The sequence below is a fragment of the Nyctereutes procyonoides genome, unplaced genomic scaffold, assembly GCF_905146905.1.
Source record: "Nyctereutes procyonoides isolate TBG_1078 unplaced genomic scaffold, NYPRO_anot_genome, whole genome shotgun sequence".
Lineage (NCBI taxonomy): Eukaryota > Metazoa > Chordata > Mammalia > Carnivora > Canidae > Nyctereutes > Nyctereutes procyonoides.
In genome coordinates, this window is record NW_026575139.1 from 46,266,031 (window position 1) to 46,282,460 (window position 16,430).

The 16,430-nt window shown below is 35.3% G+C and overlaps 1 protein-coding gene across 2 annotated transcripts in view; it reads left to right on the forward strand.

Annotated features, from left to right (window-relative positions):
* Positions 1-759: 759 nt before the first annotated feature.
* Positions 760-16,430, forward strand: part of NEMF (nuclear export mediator factor) — a 46,285-nt gene continuing 30,614 nt past the window's right edge. For both annotated transcript variants that reach the window (XM_055303790.1, XM_055303789.1), the window contains exons 1-8: positions 760-1,011; positions 1,844-1,912; positions 2,056-2,158; positions 5,017-5,142; positions 11,210-11,358; positions 12,333-12,400; positions 13,381-13,467; positions 15,091-15,164. In XM_055303790.1, coding sequence (XP_055159765.1) covers positions 953-1,011; positions 1,844-1,912; positions 2,056-2,158; positions 5,017-5,142; positions 11,210-11,358; positions 12,333-12,400; positions 13,381-13,467; positions 15,091-15,164 — 735 coding nt within the window. In that variant the 5' untranslated portion in view covers positions 760-952. The remainder of the gene's footprint in view (positions 1,012-1,843; positions 1,913-2,055; positions 2,159-5,016; positions 5,143-11,209; positions 11,359-12,332; positions 12,401-13,380; positions 13,468-15,090; positions 15,165-16,430) is intronic.

A 16,430-nucleotide genomic window follows, 5' to 3' on the forward strand; every position in this document is an offset into this window, starting at 1 on the left:
GAACCGGCCCAGGTCGGAAACGGAGCAGGTCAAAACTCCCGTGCTGATCAGTAGTGGGATCGCGCCTGTGAATAGCCACTGCACTCCAGCCTGGGCAACATAGCGAGACCCCGTCTCTTTTGAGCTCTCACCTTGAAAGTATCCTTTCTTCTCATAGTATATATTGAACACCACGAAAAGGGGCATACTTATATTCTTGCACGGCAGTTTTCCTACTACCTTGTGAATCCCCCATGGTGGGGCGGTCTTCTCTTATTCTGTCCTACTTTTTGATTATCTAGCGAAACACCTGAATATTCAGGCTGCCAGAGTTATGAGTTCCTATTGTACGCCAGGTACTACGCTGAGGCAAGGGATGCCACGATCAAGGTCAGATGAGAATCCTACTAAACATCGCAAAATACTCCTCTGACAGCGGGGCCCATCAAAACAGGAACTCCTTTTTGAGCGTTGCTTCACCTTTATTGTTGAGGGTAATTGTAGGGCGAACGAAACAGTTCCGCTTCGTCACATTTCAAAATCGACTCGTCCAAGTTAACCAAGCGGAGAGGGGTTCTTCCTCTTGCAGACCGAGCCCTACCGCCCATGCAGGGGAAATCCTCCCAGTACGCGCCTCATAAATCTTTACCACCAGCAGGGGTCGCTAGGGAGTCGGTCTTGAATCCCGGAACGCAAGAGGGAAAGGGTAGCCCGTCAGCTTTTCAGGAAGAAATGCAGTTTCAAGAGAATAGTTTGGATCTATTGCGAATTGTTTTGGTATAAGGAAGAGCCGGATGACGGCGACTTGATAGTTCAAAGCTTTGGAAAAGTGACGCAAACACGTTCGCCTCGAGGAATATTGGGTCTTCCGCGCGGCCGTAGATTTCGGCCAAGTGCGCCTGCGCGTTAGAGTAGCGGCGTTGAGTCAGGCAGTCAGTGGAGAAAACTGCGGTAGCGACCCTCAGACCTCGCCATGAAGACTCGTTTTAGCACCGTTGACCTCCGCGCGATACTCGCGGAGCTGAATGCCAGGTACTGAGCGATAGGTGACCAGGCTCGTGCGGGGGATGCAGAAGCCAGAGGCCGGTGCCCCGAGGTTGAAGAAAGACCAGCCTGATGTTTCCCCTTCATCCCCCCAGTGCTCTTCTTCTGCGGACCTGGCTATAGGCCTGGGTGGGCGAGTGCGTGACATCTTTCCCGTGGCCCTCAGGACACCTGGGGGAGCCCAGCGTCCGCGTGCCCCACACCCTGCTCTCGCGGGCTGCTTGTCTCACCAGGTCTTGTGTCAGGCTTTGGCGGGGCCCTCACCGAGCGCTTGCCTTGTTGGCCTGAGTTGCCCGGGTCTGGCAGCAAACGTGAGTAGAGCCCGAGACACCGGGTGGACGCCGGGATGCTCCAGCAGTCTTTTGCCTCGGGGGGCTTCCAGGCCGGAGGCCTGATTTCTTTGACACTCTTCCTTACTTCTGGGAGAGGGAATATCTGCGTTTTAGCTGCAAGTAACAGATTCTAGTCTGGTTTCTATTAAGCAGTGTGAATTTTGCCATTTTTGCCATTTTGCCTTTTTTTTTTTTTTTGTAATAAAGTGTATTGGATTTTTCTATGTTTCCTTAAATATTGGGTCATTTCAAGGACGAAGGGCATTGCATGGTTTTCCTAGGGCTGGTATACAACGTTAGTTCTTAAAAAGTTAAAATTAAATTTTGGGCGGAATGCCTGATGGCCTTCAGACTGATGATCCCAGGTTGACTCCATATCCTTAGAGTTGAAGATCCCCTCCTTCGAAGGCTCTGCTTCCTCCTGCCGCTTTAAATTCTGTGAAGTTTTGTATTTCAAATGTTGTTACATGTTTCCTTTCTCTTCGCAGCTTAATAGGAATGAGAGTAAACAATGTTTATGATGTGGATAATAAGACCTATCTTATTCGTCTTCAAAAGTAAGAGCATTTTACAGGCTTGTTTTACCTTTGGTAATTAAATATGAGATTATTAATTTTTTTTTTTTTACTTGCACTTTTAGTCTGTTTTACTGAGCGTTGACAAATGCCCTAAAGAAAAATTTAACTTTTTTCTTCTACAGGCCAGACTTTAAAGCTACACTTTTACTTGAATCTGGCATACGAATTCACACAACAGAATTTGAGTGGCCTAAGAATATGATGCCCTCTAGTTTTGCCATGAAGGTAACTTTAAGTTATACTTGAAGCTAAATTTTAAGGCCCTGGTATTGGTCACTAACGATTTAAGTTTTAAAATGTTTGGTTTTCCTTCACTGTTATGAATAAAGTAGAGATAAAATAGAGTAGTTGATAGATAATGGGATGAATACAGTAGCTGTTTATTGACTTCTTCCTGTTACCCTTCACACCCCATTGTGCTCCAAATCTTTCTGTTCCCACAGTCACTACTCTAGTTTAAGCTTTTATAACATTCCCTTACAGTTCCTTAATTACAGTGTATTTCTTGTTATCAAAACAATTGTGTTAGGCCAAGGTGAATTTTTCTAAGGCCTTATTTTCATCATTTTCTCACCTTTTTATGATTCTCTAATTTCTGAATCCATATCCTATATCTTGTTATTCTTGGCTTTCTATGATATGCCCCACCCCCTCCTTCCTACTTTTCTGCAGCTCACCTTTGAGCTACTGATCTGTATTTTGTTGAAATACTCAGTGACGTTAGTTTGTTACCAGTCATATTTTACTTTTCACTTCTCTCTTTGCTTTTGTTTTTTCTATTAAAACTGAGATTCTGCATTTGTGGACGTGTTACCTATCCATTTGTTGACATAACAGATACTCTAAAAGATTATGTGGTACAGAGGAAAGACATTAGAATCAAATATACCTAACTTTGAATTAATGATTTTGCCGCTAAATAATTTGATAACCCTGAAAAGTTACTTAGCCTCTTGAAACTTAGTTTATTTAAATGTAAAATGTGGATTATACCTCCCTCATGGGGTTATTGGTGAGGATTAATTGAAGTAACATGTAAAGCACCTAACACAATGCCTGACACATATTAGGGCTCCATATGTATTAATTTCCTTCTTCCTCTCCTCCTCACTTTCCTTCAGAAATTTATTTGTTTTGGCATTGTGTTATTTCATTAGAGGCTTTACAGAGAAGAATCTTATCCCCAGCAACTTAGAATCTGTTTTGGATTACAAGTTAGGTAAGTGTTTCCCAAATCACAAGGCCTGTCACAAAATTATCAAACTCTTAAAAGTTTAATATACTTAATAATAACCCCAAATGGTTCTTTTGGGAATTATCCTTAATAATGGTGACACTTGGTGTTTGTATAGCACTTTTCAAAATAAGTGGATAATGTTTATTTTAAGTTGCTTAATATATCTGTGAATATGAAGAACAGTTATTTTAGTTTTACAGATCATGTAACAGATGATAAGTTATATGATACTGGGATAAAAATCCCCAAATCAGGCTACACCAATAGGAAGCTAAACACTCTAAAAAGAGAATTTTATGAGTTAGGTGTATATATTTAATCTGAATGTATAGAGAGATACTCTCCAATGGAGCAAAAAATGTTAAACAGATTATAAATAATTAAAAATAAAGAACTGCTACTGGTATATGGCACAGTCATGCTCAGTTTGTGGTAAGTCACAGAGATTGTTCCTCATTCTCATATTTGGGGATGCCAGTTAATGCTTTATGGCACTGACAGTTTTCATCAAGTTGGTAATAGGGAAATAAAATAAGCACAACATATGTGCTGTATGCCCATCTGTGCTCATGATACTCTTCCCTTTTCTCCATTCCGTGGTGTGAATTTCTAGTTCCTTTCAAGTATGCCTTTTATCTCCATTTTGAACTTTTTCTTGAATAAAAATACTACTAGGGGACTCTGGAAGGATTGCGATTTTCCCCTGGGGATTTAAAAAAAAATAGCCCTATAGGTAGGTCACTGTTTAAATCAAAATCATTATAGACCACTCATAAATCAGAACTATTGAATATAGGAAAGGGAGACTGTTAGTAGTTTGAAAATTGTTATTATATCTGCCTGAATATATAAGTACATAAAATGAGAATTTTAGTCAATTTAAACTATCAAATCTGGAGAAGTCTTGGTTGTGAAAGAGATGGCATTCTAAGAGTGATTGTGTATTTCTTTTTTTTTAAAGGTGACTTTATATTAACTTCTCTGTAAAATTTGTCTTGAATTTAAGTCTTGAAAGCATTCTGTCTTACTGGTTGTGACTAAGAGCTCTTTCAAACTCAAGAATTAGAAACAATTGGAAGATTTGTAGGCACTACAGAGTAGTCTTGTTTTTGACCCATGTTATACTTAAATATTTGTACTAAAGGGTGTACATAGACTAAAGTAACAGGTGTTTACCAAGTAATTTGTATTTGGATATAAAAATGTTAATTTTAGTTTGATTGCTAATAAGAACATCATAACTAGGGATAAGAAGAATGGGATTTGATAAGGAATGAGAGTTAATACATTTGGATTTGAGCTAGGTTGATCAAAAGCTTTGGAGACAGTACCAGAAAAATTCTGTCTCGGTTGTATTACTAAATTTGTGGGAATAGAAGGTAATTGGGTGTATATAGAGGACTAACTTATAGAATACCAATAAGCTCATGGTTCAGAATTTGTATTGGAAATGGAAGATTAGTGGAAACCACCAATTAATTTTGAACACAAAGGAAATTGGAGATACTTAAAAGATGGGACTAGAAAGAAGCTTAAAAAAAAGGTTATAGTTTTGAGTGAGGTCATAGGGTAAGAAAAAGGGACTTACTGGTATAAATAACAAAGTAAATTTCTCTATAGGTATGTTATTGTCTTCTTAAAAAAGTATAAAATACCATTTCAGAGTTAGCAGTCAGTCCTCTCAATAAAGTGTTTTTCCTTTGATTATCATCCACAAACTTTTGTTTACTACTTTTTAAGTGTTATTCTTGATGGTAATAAAAAGAGGAAAATTATTTACAAACCACTATCAAATGATTAGGAATTAACTTCTACATAAATACCTTTTTCTTCTGTTTTTTACTAGTGCCGAAAACATTTGAAGAGTCGACGATTGGTCAGTGCAAAACAGCTTGGTGTGGATAGAATTGTAGATTTTCAATTTGGAAGTGATGAAGCTGCTTATCACTTAATCATTGAGCTCTATGACAGAGTAAGTAAATTTTGGAGATGAGATGATGGATAATTTATCTTTAAGTATTTGTGTAATAGTGTACTGTAAAACATGGACAGGGACTGTTCTATCCTTTCCCTGCAGGCAACTGCAGCTGCAGCCCATTTGAAATTGATTTTTATTTGTGGTCTCAGGTAGTGGTCAATTAAAATTTGTATGATAACCTCTTTTAAAAGTTTTTTTTTAAACTTTTTTGTTTTGAAATGATCATAGATTCATAGGAAGTTGCGAAGATAGAGAGGTCAGTGTCCCTCAGTTGTTACATTTTACATAATCATAGTACAATATCAAAATCAGGAAATTGATTTTGGTACAATGTATGCATCCAGTTCTGTACATTTTCCCACCTTTGTAGATTCAAGTAACTACCACTGCAATTAAGTTGTAGGATTTTCCATTACCACAGAGATCTTCTTGGTGATACACCTTTATGATATTACCTATCCACCCCTCTTCCTTCCAGCATCCCTACCTCTTGACACTGCCAACCTGTTCTGTCTCTATAATTTTGTCATTGTATTGAGTCTTCAACAAAGAATCAGTTACAGAACTTTGGTGGAAAGGACATATCAGATACTTTTAAATAGGAGTTGATCGTCCCCTGTGATGCAGCCTGTGGTCCGTTTTTATAAAGCCTGTGAGCTTAAGAATGGTTTTTATGTTTTAAAAGGGCTCTTTAAAAAATGCAGCTGAGACCATATGTGGCCACAAATGCTAAAATATTTATTGTCTTACCTTTTACAGAGTTAGCTTTGTAGAAAAGTTTGCTGACCCTGCTCTAATATAATAGACTCATATTATTTGAGCTAATACTGCTTACGTAAATGCCAAAATGTATCAGGGGACTAATTTAGCATTTATAAGACTTACTTTAATCTAGGAGCAGATGCTTTCATGAAAATCAAGTGCCAACCTGTGATCTAGAATGATCAGAATTAATCACACGGGACTTTATAATAAACTGGAGAGAATCTAAGTGTGGTTAATTTTTTTTTCCAGAATATTGTTGGTGTTATTTTTATGATGAATGTTTTATGGTAGTGTATGATAAAGCCATTTACCTTTCTCTTGATCTTTAGTAGTCTATACTACTGCAAATGGAAGTGATATATTCTCTAAATGGTAACTTGCTATCATTGATCCCTTAGAATTTAGGAACAAATATCTTTTACTGAGTTTTTTTTGTTTGATTTTTTTACTATTAATGGCAATGTGTATATTTACATAGGTTTGATAAGAATTTGTCCTTTCTTTTACCAAGATAAAATTAGACAAATTGTGCAACTAAAGTCAAACCTTGGCTATCATATTTGAGAATAAGTCTCATTTAAGTAGGATGACAAGCTCATCATTAAGGAACAAAGGTTATGTTTTGTATGCAGAAGCAATGTCCACAAATTCCTCTTGAGAAACTGGTTTTCTACCTATTTTTTGGATCCTAGCCTGTTGGTAGTAAGGAAGGTCACATCTGTAGGTTTTAATAACTTTAAAGAGGAATTTAGGGATCCCTGGGTGGTGCAGCGGTTTAGCGCCTGCCTTTGGCCCAGGGCGCGATCCTGGAGACCTGGGATCGAATCCCGCATCGGGCTCCCTGTACATAGAGCCTGCTTCTCCCTCTGCCTATGTCTCTGCCTCTCTCTCTCTCTCTGTGTGACTATCATAAATAAATAAAAATTAAAAATAAATAAAAAATAAAAAGGAATTTACCTGTTTTATAGGTATGCTACAGACACAATGAATAGTGATTTTTTGTTTGTTTGATTTGGTTTCATAGCTTTGAATTAGAAGCAAAGACTAATTTTCTTTTGGGATAACAGAAACTTTCAAAAATAAAATCCCAGATTTCTTATGAATTCTCCAGGCAGCAGTACTTATTATGGCTTCAGTGATTGCTTCATACCTTGTGGCTCTAGATTTGCTGACTATAGTACAAGGAGATTTGTTTGTGTTAATTAACATTTCTTGCTGTAAATAAATCAGGCCAAGATGCAGTAGCTTATGTGTGTATACGTTTGTCATCAGTAATTTTAGATGTTACACTCATGAAAGGGAACTGTAAAATATATATATATCAAAAAAAATTTGGAGGCAAAAGGGACAAAATGTCATTTTAGTATCCTGCCAACTGCTATCTAACAGGTACTCCTGGGGATTATTTTTTATTTTAAGTATTTATATCTCTTTGATTTGCTATTTACTATTGATTAGGTTTTTTAACAACTCTAGAAAGGTAGATTTTTAACTTGTAGAAAACTGTGAGCAATACAAATAATTCTTGCCTCGTACAATGAAAATAGTTGCATTCAGTAGAGATTAAAATTGAATCTGTCCAGAGAAAAGATATCTCCAAAGGTTAGTCTTATCTTACTGCCCTGAATTGGCAATCTTATACAATCATTCTCTCAGTCACTCCAAATATTTCACTTATTTCATTTCTCTTACAACCAATTTTACCATCTAGTTGGTTTTCTTATGAAATTTTTTAGTTACAAAAATAGTATATTGTCTTGTGTCAACCATTGTCTCTATTGAAATCAGTGTCAGCTCTTTTGAAGGTAATCTGGTCTTTTTATCTAGATGCTTTAAATTTTTTTCTCTTCCTGTTTGGTTTTCAGTTTTGCTGTGGTGTGCCCAGTTGAGTTTTTATTTGTAATTATCTTTTGGGAGTTAATAGTGCTTCTAGAACTGAGTTGATGTTTTTCATCAGTTTTGGGAAATTCAGCCATATTTTCTTTGACCTATCTTCCTATTCACTAATTTTATTGCTATCAGACAAGATTCATTTGGAATTGCTTTCAGTGTCTGTTTTTATAGTCTATTGTTTCTTTTGATTTTAATTATATTGTCTCCTCACATGCAATTATTGTATTGTGTGCCAAGCATTGAGTAGGAAAAACAATAATTATATTGTGAGATCTGGAATGATGTTGTCTTCCTTTAAAGAAAATTGCTTTTGACAAGTGGTTAAGGGTACAAATAACCCCAGATCACTTCACTCTAATCAAGCATTGAATTGGTTAGAAGCTGGGCCTCGAAAAACTGGTATATTTCTGGTTTGCCTCATCCCCTGTGATGTAGCCTTTACTACTCACTATTCAGAGCTACACTTCCCTCCCTTCCCAACTCACCTTTCACTTGGACTCTGAACTCTAGTTTTTATTCCCCTTAGTTGTCCTGTAAGTCTATCAAAATTTATGCTCAGCTTCTCAGCCCATCAACTGCTTCTTAACTCTTGGACAAATGATCCTAGGGGAAAATTAGCCCTAAGTGTGGGACTCATCTTTCTGAGTTTTCTTCTCCTAGGTTTTGGTTCTGTTTACTGTCTTGCTTGCATTTTTTTTTCTTAAAAGATGAGTTTTGTATATTTTGTTCAGTTTTTCTATTTCTCAGTAGGACAGTGGTTGGAATTACCTAGACTACCATTTAAATTAAACATGTTTATATAAGTAGTACATTAATACATTTTCAGTACACACAAAAGTACATAGAATTAAAATGGAGGGTCTTACCACTCCTAGCCTAAACCATTTCCTCATCTCAAGGTAACCACTGTTATGATTGTTGTTCTCTTTATGGTCTCTTTCTCTCTCCTCACCATCATCCAAAACCCCCCCCCCTTTTTTTTTTCATTTGGAGGGGGAAATCTCTAGAATGTAACTAATTGCAGGCATGCTTAGGTTTTATTCAGTACGCATGCATTCTGAGTTTAATCTTATACTAGATATGGGCCTTTGCATTTTTTTTTCTTTTTCAGTTTTTTTCGTTTTTTTTTTAAGATTTATTTATTTGAGAGAGAAAATGCATGCGGGCGGAAGTTGGGTGAATGGGAGAGGGGCAGAGGGAGAGAGAGAATCCCAAGCAGACTCTACTACCTGAGCCAGAGCCAGATGCAGCAATGACCTGAGATCAAGACCTGAGCTGAAATGAAAAGTCACACACTTAACCAACTAAGCCACCCAGGCACCCCTTTTCTTTTTCAATTTAATTTAGACCTAGATGATACTTAAAATTTTTTTCCATATGATGACTTTGTATATCTTTAGTATGATTTTTTAAAAATCTAAACAGCCTTTTTATTTTGTAATAATTTTAGATTTATAATACATTTAGATTTTGTGATTTTAGGTTTATAGAAAAGTTGCAAAGATAATACAGAAAGTTCTTGTATATCCTTCATTTAGTTTATAGTAACATTAACATCTCACATCTTATATAATCACAGGGCATGTGTCAAAACCAAGTAATTAACATTGACACATTACTATTAAACTGTAGACTCTTCAGATTTCACCAGTTTTTCTAGTACTAATCCCTTTTCTGTTCTGGGATTCAATCCAGGATACCCCATTGCATTTAGGGCCTTTCTATTTTGAAGGGTTTGAGCAATTGGCATGCATACTGCGAGATTTCAGACATCCAGTTATTGATGAGTTGGAAATAGATATTAAGGATTTTGTACATGGGAATATGTGCTTGGGAATTTTCAGTAGTCACTGTAGTATCTAAGAGAGGTAGGCTTACAGTGGATCTTGAAGATTGCTCTCTTCTCTCTTTATACCAGGGTTTGATCTCCCAGCCTTCAGGTCTGGAATTTTGATGTATTGGTTTATCTAGAGTAGATCAGACCTTAGGTAAAGGAGTGATTGCTGCTCAGATTCATTTAAGAAAGTCAGTTTATTGAGATGCCCAGGTGGCTCAGTGGTTGAGCGTCTGTCTTTTACTCAGGGCACGATCCCAGGGTCCTGGGATCAAGTCCCACATTGGGTTCCCCACAGGGAACCTGCTTCTCCCTCTGCCTGTGTCTTTGCCTATCTCTCTCTCTGTATCTCTCATGAATAAATAAATAAAATCTTGAAAGTTTATTAATTTGTAATAAAGTTCCAATAAAGAGACTCTGGAGAAAGTAAGTTAAGATCAGAAAATAGTTTGTTAAGTATATCAGAGTCAAACACAGTATTTCCCAAAGTATATTTCTTAGATACCACCTGCCATAGCTAATAGGTGTACCTAGAAATATGGGTCCCATAACCATTAAAGTTTGAGGACCTTTGAGAATAAAGTAAGATTTTAAAAAAATTCTTTAACTCTAGGACTTATCAGTACCTTTATTTATTTATTTTTTAAGATTTTTAAACATCTCCTAGAGATGGAGATTTGTGATTTAAAATTTACAACTTACTTGATCACAGAATTCTTTTTTTATGGGGTTAGGGGAAACCATTTTACAGAATAGTTTTGGGAAACTTGATCTAAGGAAAAAAACACTTCAGGGAAGTAACTGCTTTACTGGAATTTTCCAGATGTTCTTGATATCTGCACATTTTAATTTAACAAACATTTACTGAGCACCTTCTTTGTGTCAGGCTCTGTGGCCAGGTCTGTTTTCCAAATCACATATTCCTGAACTAGATGCTATATGGACAGTTTTCCAAAGCTCCCAGCTTTCTTTCTCCAGTTAACTTTTGTGTTAAGTTAAATGCATGAATACTTTGAAGTCAGAACTTTTAGCAGTAGGTATTACTCTTTCAACACCTGATAACTTCTGGTTATTTGTATCTCTAATCAAGGTGAATGGTGACCGCATCTACTGAAGCCACTTATCTTGCAACCTATCATCCCCAACCTGAGTTTGGGGCTACTTTCACTGTCTTTTTTTCATAAAAGTGAAAATCCATTTCAAATTTCTTTCGGTTAGTGAAAACAGGTACTAGTGTAGGTCTTTTATGAAAAAGAAGTTTTGAAAACTGGGGGATAATTGTATTGTGCTTCTATGAGTGACTTTTATAGAAACATTAGACAATGAGTTTAAAGTTGGTTTATATTCCTTCATTATGTTTCAAATCTGGGGTCCTTTATTTGCTCATCTTATTTCAGAGTCTGTGTTGGGCAAATGCGAAGAGCAGTGTTTAGATGTGACTCAAATGGGTTTTGTTCATAACTTCATTTTTGTAGCCTTAAGTTTTTAAGAGACTACATTTTCTCACTTTTTAAGAAGTTTCAAGAATTATTTGGGAAAAGCAGTAAGTCATATTTTATTCTATTACAGGGAAACATTGTCCTTACAGATTATGAGTACCTAATTTTGAATATCCTAAGATTTCGAACTGATGAGTCAGATGATGTTAAATTTGCTGTTCGTGAACGCTATCCAGTTGATCATGCTAGAGCTGCTGAGCCTTTGCTTACCTTGGAAAGGTAACATATTTGTTTATAAGTTCACTTCATATTGTATTAGAAGATAAAATAGGTCATATGTTGATATGAAAGAACTAACAGAATATTTTATTTACTTGCATACAGTAACTAAATTTGGACTGCTTGAACTACATAAATGTGCATGTAATCAGTTAAGCTTCATTTGCAAGTAGCAAAAGTATATCTTTTTAATCTAAGTCTGGTGTTAATTCAGATGTTTATGATTTCTTGGTAAAGTGAGGGGACTTACTAGCTCTTTTGTGAGAAGACAGCTATCTTGGGCGGAGTGCAAATGGAAATGGTTTAGCTAGGAAAAGGGAGTACTGTGGGATAAGGTGCTAATTGTAGTTATACTCTTTTAGCTGAAAGGTTTTGCTGGCTAATAGCTATAGCAGAGGTTCTGAAAATGTAGCATGCATCACATTCACCTGGAAGGCTTGATAAAACATAGATTGCTGCTCCTGCTTCCAGAATCTGATTCAGCAGATATGGTATAGGCCCAGGAATTTACATTTCTACCAAGTTCTCAGGTTATGTTGATGCTGCTGATCTGGGGACCAGAGTGGCCCACAGCATTGTTAAGAACTCTTATTAGATGCATAGTTAAGTAAAACCGTTCCAAGTATTAAGATACATCACCAGGCCCTATAGACGTTTACCTGTTACATAAAGACATCACTTTCCTGTCATAGATGAGCATGATGACAAGCAATATGACTTAGTTGAGAAAATATTGATTTTTCTTAGAAAACTTGGTTTTGGGTGCCACTCTCCTGCTAGGAACCTATTACCCTTGGATAAATTACTTTTACAACCCATTTTCTTACATACAAAGTGAAGTTATCCCTCTTGTATTTTAGAGTATAGTGATGATCAGGCAATTTGATGCATCTGAAAGTATTGTGAATATGAATTTTGCTATAAGATTTGTTAAATATAAGTTAGTAAGAGGTGTGTCAATTTTGTTTTCACAGATTGACTGAAATAATAGCCGGTGCACCTAAGGGCGAACTACTGAAGAGAGTTCTTAACCCATTACTTCGTGAGTAATCCTAAATAGAGCAGTGAAGTGTTTGCAAGAAAATGTAGTTTTCAGGAATATATTTAAATTTTTTATAACTCAGGAGAATATTAGAACAACTTGATAATATAGAAAAGAGTTGAAGATTATCTTTTGAGTAAGTAAGAGTTTATTTTTAAGGAAAGAGAAAGTTGTTATACCACATAAAGTTTGACCTTTATCCAATAACTTTTATTTAAGAGCAATACAGTTATGTAAAAATAGTATGTTATCTATCACTTTAGTGCCACTGTAGTATTCTGAGAAATGTTTTTTTTCACTTGAATCTTTGGTTTAATAACCATTTAGAATATGTTTGTTTGTTTGTTTGTTTTTTAACTGGTGGGTTTTGGGGCATCCCAGAATCTGCCAGGTACTTTTGATCAGGATAAAGATAATCCAATAAACTTGAGAAATCATCATTCATCCCTGTAAAGAATCTTGAGAGGACATACGAGCAGGGAGATATCTTCAATTACTGAGCATTAGGGAGTTACTTATCCTCTCCTGAAATTCGAAGGCATTAAAAAATTATCTTTACAACTTTCCAACTATTAGTATAGCACAGATAAATTTGTAAGTTTGGACTTTTTAATAATATACTCTATTAACATGGTGTGTTGCATTAATCAGTTTTTGAAGGTTAAAACAATCATTTCTGATTTATAGTCCTTTATATGTGGCTCAATTCCATTAAATTTATATAACATACACTGAATTCTACAATTGTATTGTAGCCTTTAAAAAGCCTTAAATTTTTATAAGTACTTGAATTGTTATTTCTAATATCATTTCAAAATAAGTAAACTAAAAAAAGAATAAAATCTTAAAAAGCAAAATAAGTAAATTGTTTTCACTGGCTACTGTTAGTAGATATTCATATTGGGATATATATTTTGGATGTATTTTGAATGTTAAATTTTATAGTAAATACTAAAAAATGATACCTTCTGCTTTTATAGCCTATGGACCAGCTCTCATTGAACACTGTCTTATAGAAAATGGATTCTCTGGCAATGTCAAAGTGGATGAAAAATTTGAAAGCAAAGGTATGCCTGCACGCTACAAGATTTGTCAACTTTCATTTATTTCCTTTTTTAAAGACTGAAAATTAATTCTGGGAAAATAATAAAAGTGAGCAGGTAGTTGTAAACTTAAAAACATTGACCTATGAATGTTCTATCCATTTGGTATTCTTGGCTTCCTGCTCTAATGTGGCACTTTTTTCTTTTTTTTTTTTTTTAATTTTTAAGAGATTTTATTTATTCAAGAGAGTGGACATGAGCTAGGGGTAGGGCAGAGGCAGAGGGAGAAGCAGACTCCCCGCTGAGCAGGGAGCCCACCTGAGACTTGACCCCAGGGTCCTGATCCCAGGGTTCTGGGATCATTACCTGTGCTAAAGGCAGATGTTTAACCAACTGAACCACCCAGGCACCCCTCCAATGTGGCATATGATCCCTAGTAATTCACAGTTCAGTCTCTACCTTATTACCTATCAACCTTAGAATATTCTCTCTTCCTCTCTAAATATTTGAAGTGGTTACCAAACTTGATAGTCTCTGGTATAGGCTTGAAGGAGTTGAATTATTCACCTTCTGACTAGGAAGTTGGAGTGCTTTTAGAAATAGCGTTATTCATGCATTTTAATTCTGTAAGAACTGTAGGGTAGATTTATGATGCTTTTGTAATTACTTAAGGGAACCTAAATAAATTGCCAGATTAAGATAATAAAATATTAGAGGAAATATAAGGGAAATGGAAGACTTAGTCTTTGACAAATTTATCTGCAGATTCTCATGTAAAATTTTAAAGAAATCATCCTTCATGTTTATATTTTAGGATTATATATAATTTACGGTTTAGGGAGAATAATTTTTATGCTATAAATGTTTTTATGTTTAAAAATACAACTTAAAAAATAAAAATAAAAATGTAACTTAAATGTTTTAGTGAGTGATTTAGTATTTGAAATACTAATTTAGTGCAGTCCTGATCAAAATGCCAACAGGTGGTATTGTCTTTGCGATTGTAGTGTTTTGTTTCAAATCTGATATTCTTATGGAATAAAAGCAAGTGAAAATATTCAGAAAAGTCTGGAAAAGAATGGTAATGATGGAGAATATAACCCTTTAATAGTTAAAATATATTAAGAACCTAATAGTAAGTTTTTGAAGAAATAGAAAATAAAGAATTCAGAAACACACTCAAGTACATATGGGAATATAGTGTATGAACAAAGTACCTTTAAGATCATGAGAAGAAAAATAACATGAGAGTAAAATGTTATTGAGATCACAAGCTGGCCAAAAAAGATTCTTTTTTTATTTTTTTTATTTTTTTTTATTCATGAGAGACATAGAGAGAAAGGCAGAGACATAGGCAGAGGGAGAAGCAGGGTTCCCGTGGGGAACCTGATGTGGGACTCGGTCCCAGGACCCTGGGATCAGGACCTTAGCCAAAGGCAGATGCTCAACCACCAAGCCACTCAGGCGCGCCCCCCCCCCCCAAAAATATTCTTACTTACGTGTACTGATTATAAACTTGAAATAACTATATCTAATTTTCTTAAACATTTTTTACCGTTTCATCAGCACTTTTCTGTTTTCTACATGGTTGTTTAATAGTAGTTGATACTTGATTGACACTCCTTTTTCCCATTTTTATTCTATTAGATATTGAAAAAGTGCTTATCTGTCTGCAGAAAGCAGAAGACTATATGAAAACAACATCCAACTTCAGTGGAAAGGTAGCACCACATATACTTATTGTATATTGCTATGGTTTTATTTATTTAAATTTTCAGAATTTGAAGTTCATTTAAGGATTACTACATGTAAGTTTTTTGTTGTAATTTGGAAATTCAACATCGGTAATATTGTAGGTAATTTAATTTTTTTTTCATTGGTGTGGGGTTTATAATTTTTCCTCTGTTTCTTTTTTTGAAAGTACCAGTCAAAAAAAAAATAAATAAATAAATAAAATAAAATAAAGTACCAGTCATATCATTATTGGTACACCAGGAGAGTTGAGGGATTTGGAAATCTATCCTCTTAGGGTGATTTTTAGATAGAGAAGCACATTTTAATTTACTAGCACTTTTTTAAAAGTTGGTGATTTACATCACTCTATTTTTAAATTTTTTTTCAGTTTTTAAAAAAATTTAAATTAGTCAACATAGAACATCATTAGTTTCAGAGGTAGAGTTTAGTGATTCATCAGTTGCATATAACACCCAGTGCTCATTACATCACATGCCCTCCTTAAAGCCTGTCACCTAGGTACCCCATCCCCACACACACCTCCCCTCCAGCAACCTTCAGTTTCTTTCCCATAGTTAAGTTTAAGTCTCTCATGGTTTGCTCTCCCTCTGATTTCTTCCCATTCTTTTACATCACTCTAATAGGTAAACATCCTCTGTATCTCATACTTTCTTTTTCTTCCCTGTTTGAAGTATAACTTTATTTATAACAGAAGTTGAGAAAAAGTTACAATTACTTAAATTCAGTGCAAATATACCTGCCCCATTTTTTAAATGAGTGAAAATTTCCTACTTTCTCATACTTTCTTTTTCTTCCCTGTTCAAAGTATAACTTTATTTATAACAGAACTTCAGAAAAAGTTATGATACTTAAATTCAGTGCAAATATACCTGCCCCATTTTTTAAATGAGTGAAAATTTCCTACCAAGTGAATCTAAGCTGGAAGTAAAATGCTTTTGGCTTTTTTAAGTTGAAGAGCATCTAAAAATGGAAAGAAAAAAAGCATAGTGCACCTGTATAATCTCACCACTTTATTAAATCACTAGTTTTCATTTTCTTTATTCCTTATTTTTTCTTGTCCATATGAAAAAAACAGTATTCTTTAATAATACTTAGCCTAGAAATGCCATTTGAGAATTGATACAATCAATAAACAAATGCAGTAGATTATTTAAACCTGGAATACTTTTATAAGTTAAATTAATAAGATTTGTATCGGTCATGGAAAGTAAATCTGTTAACTATGAAGAGAA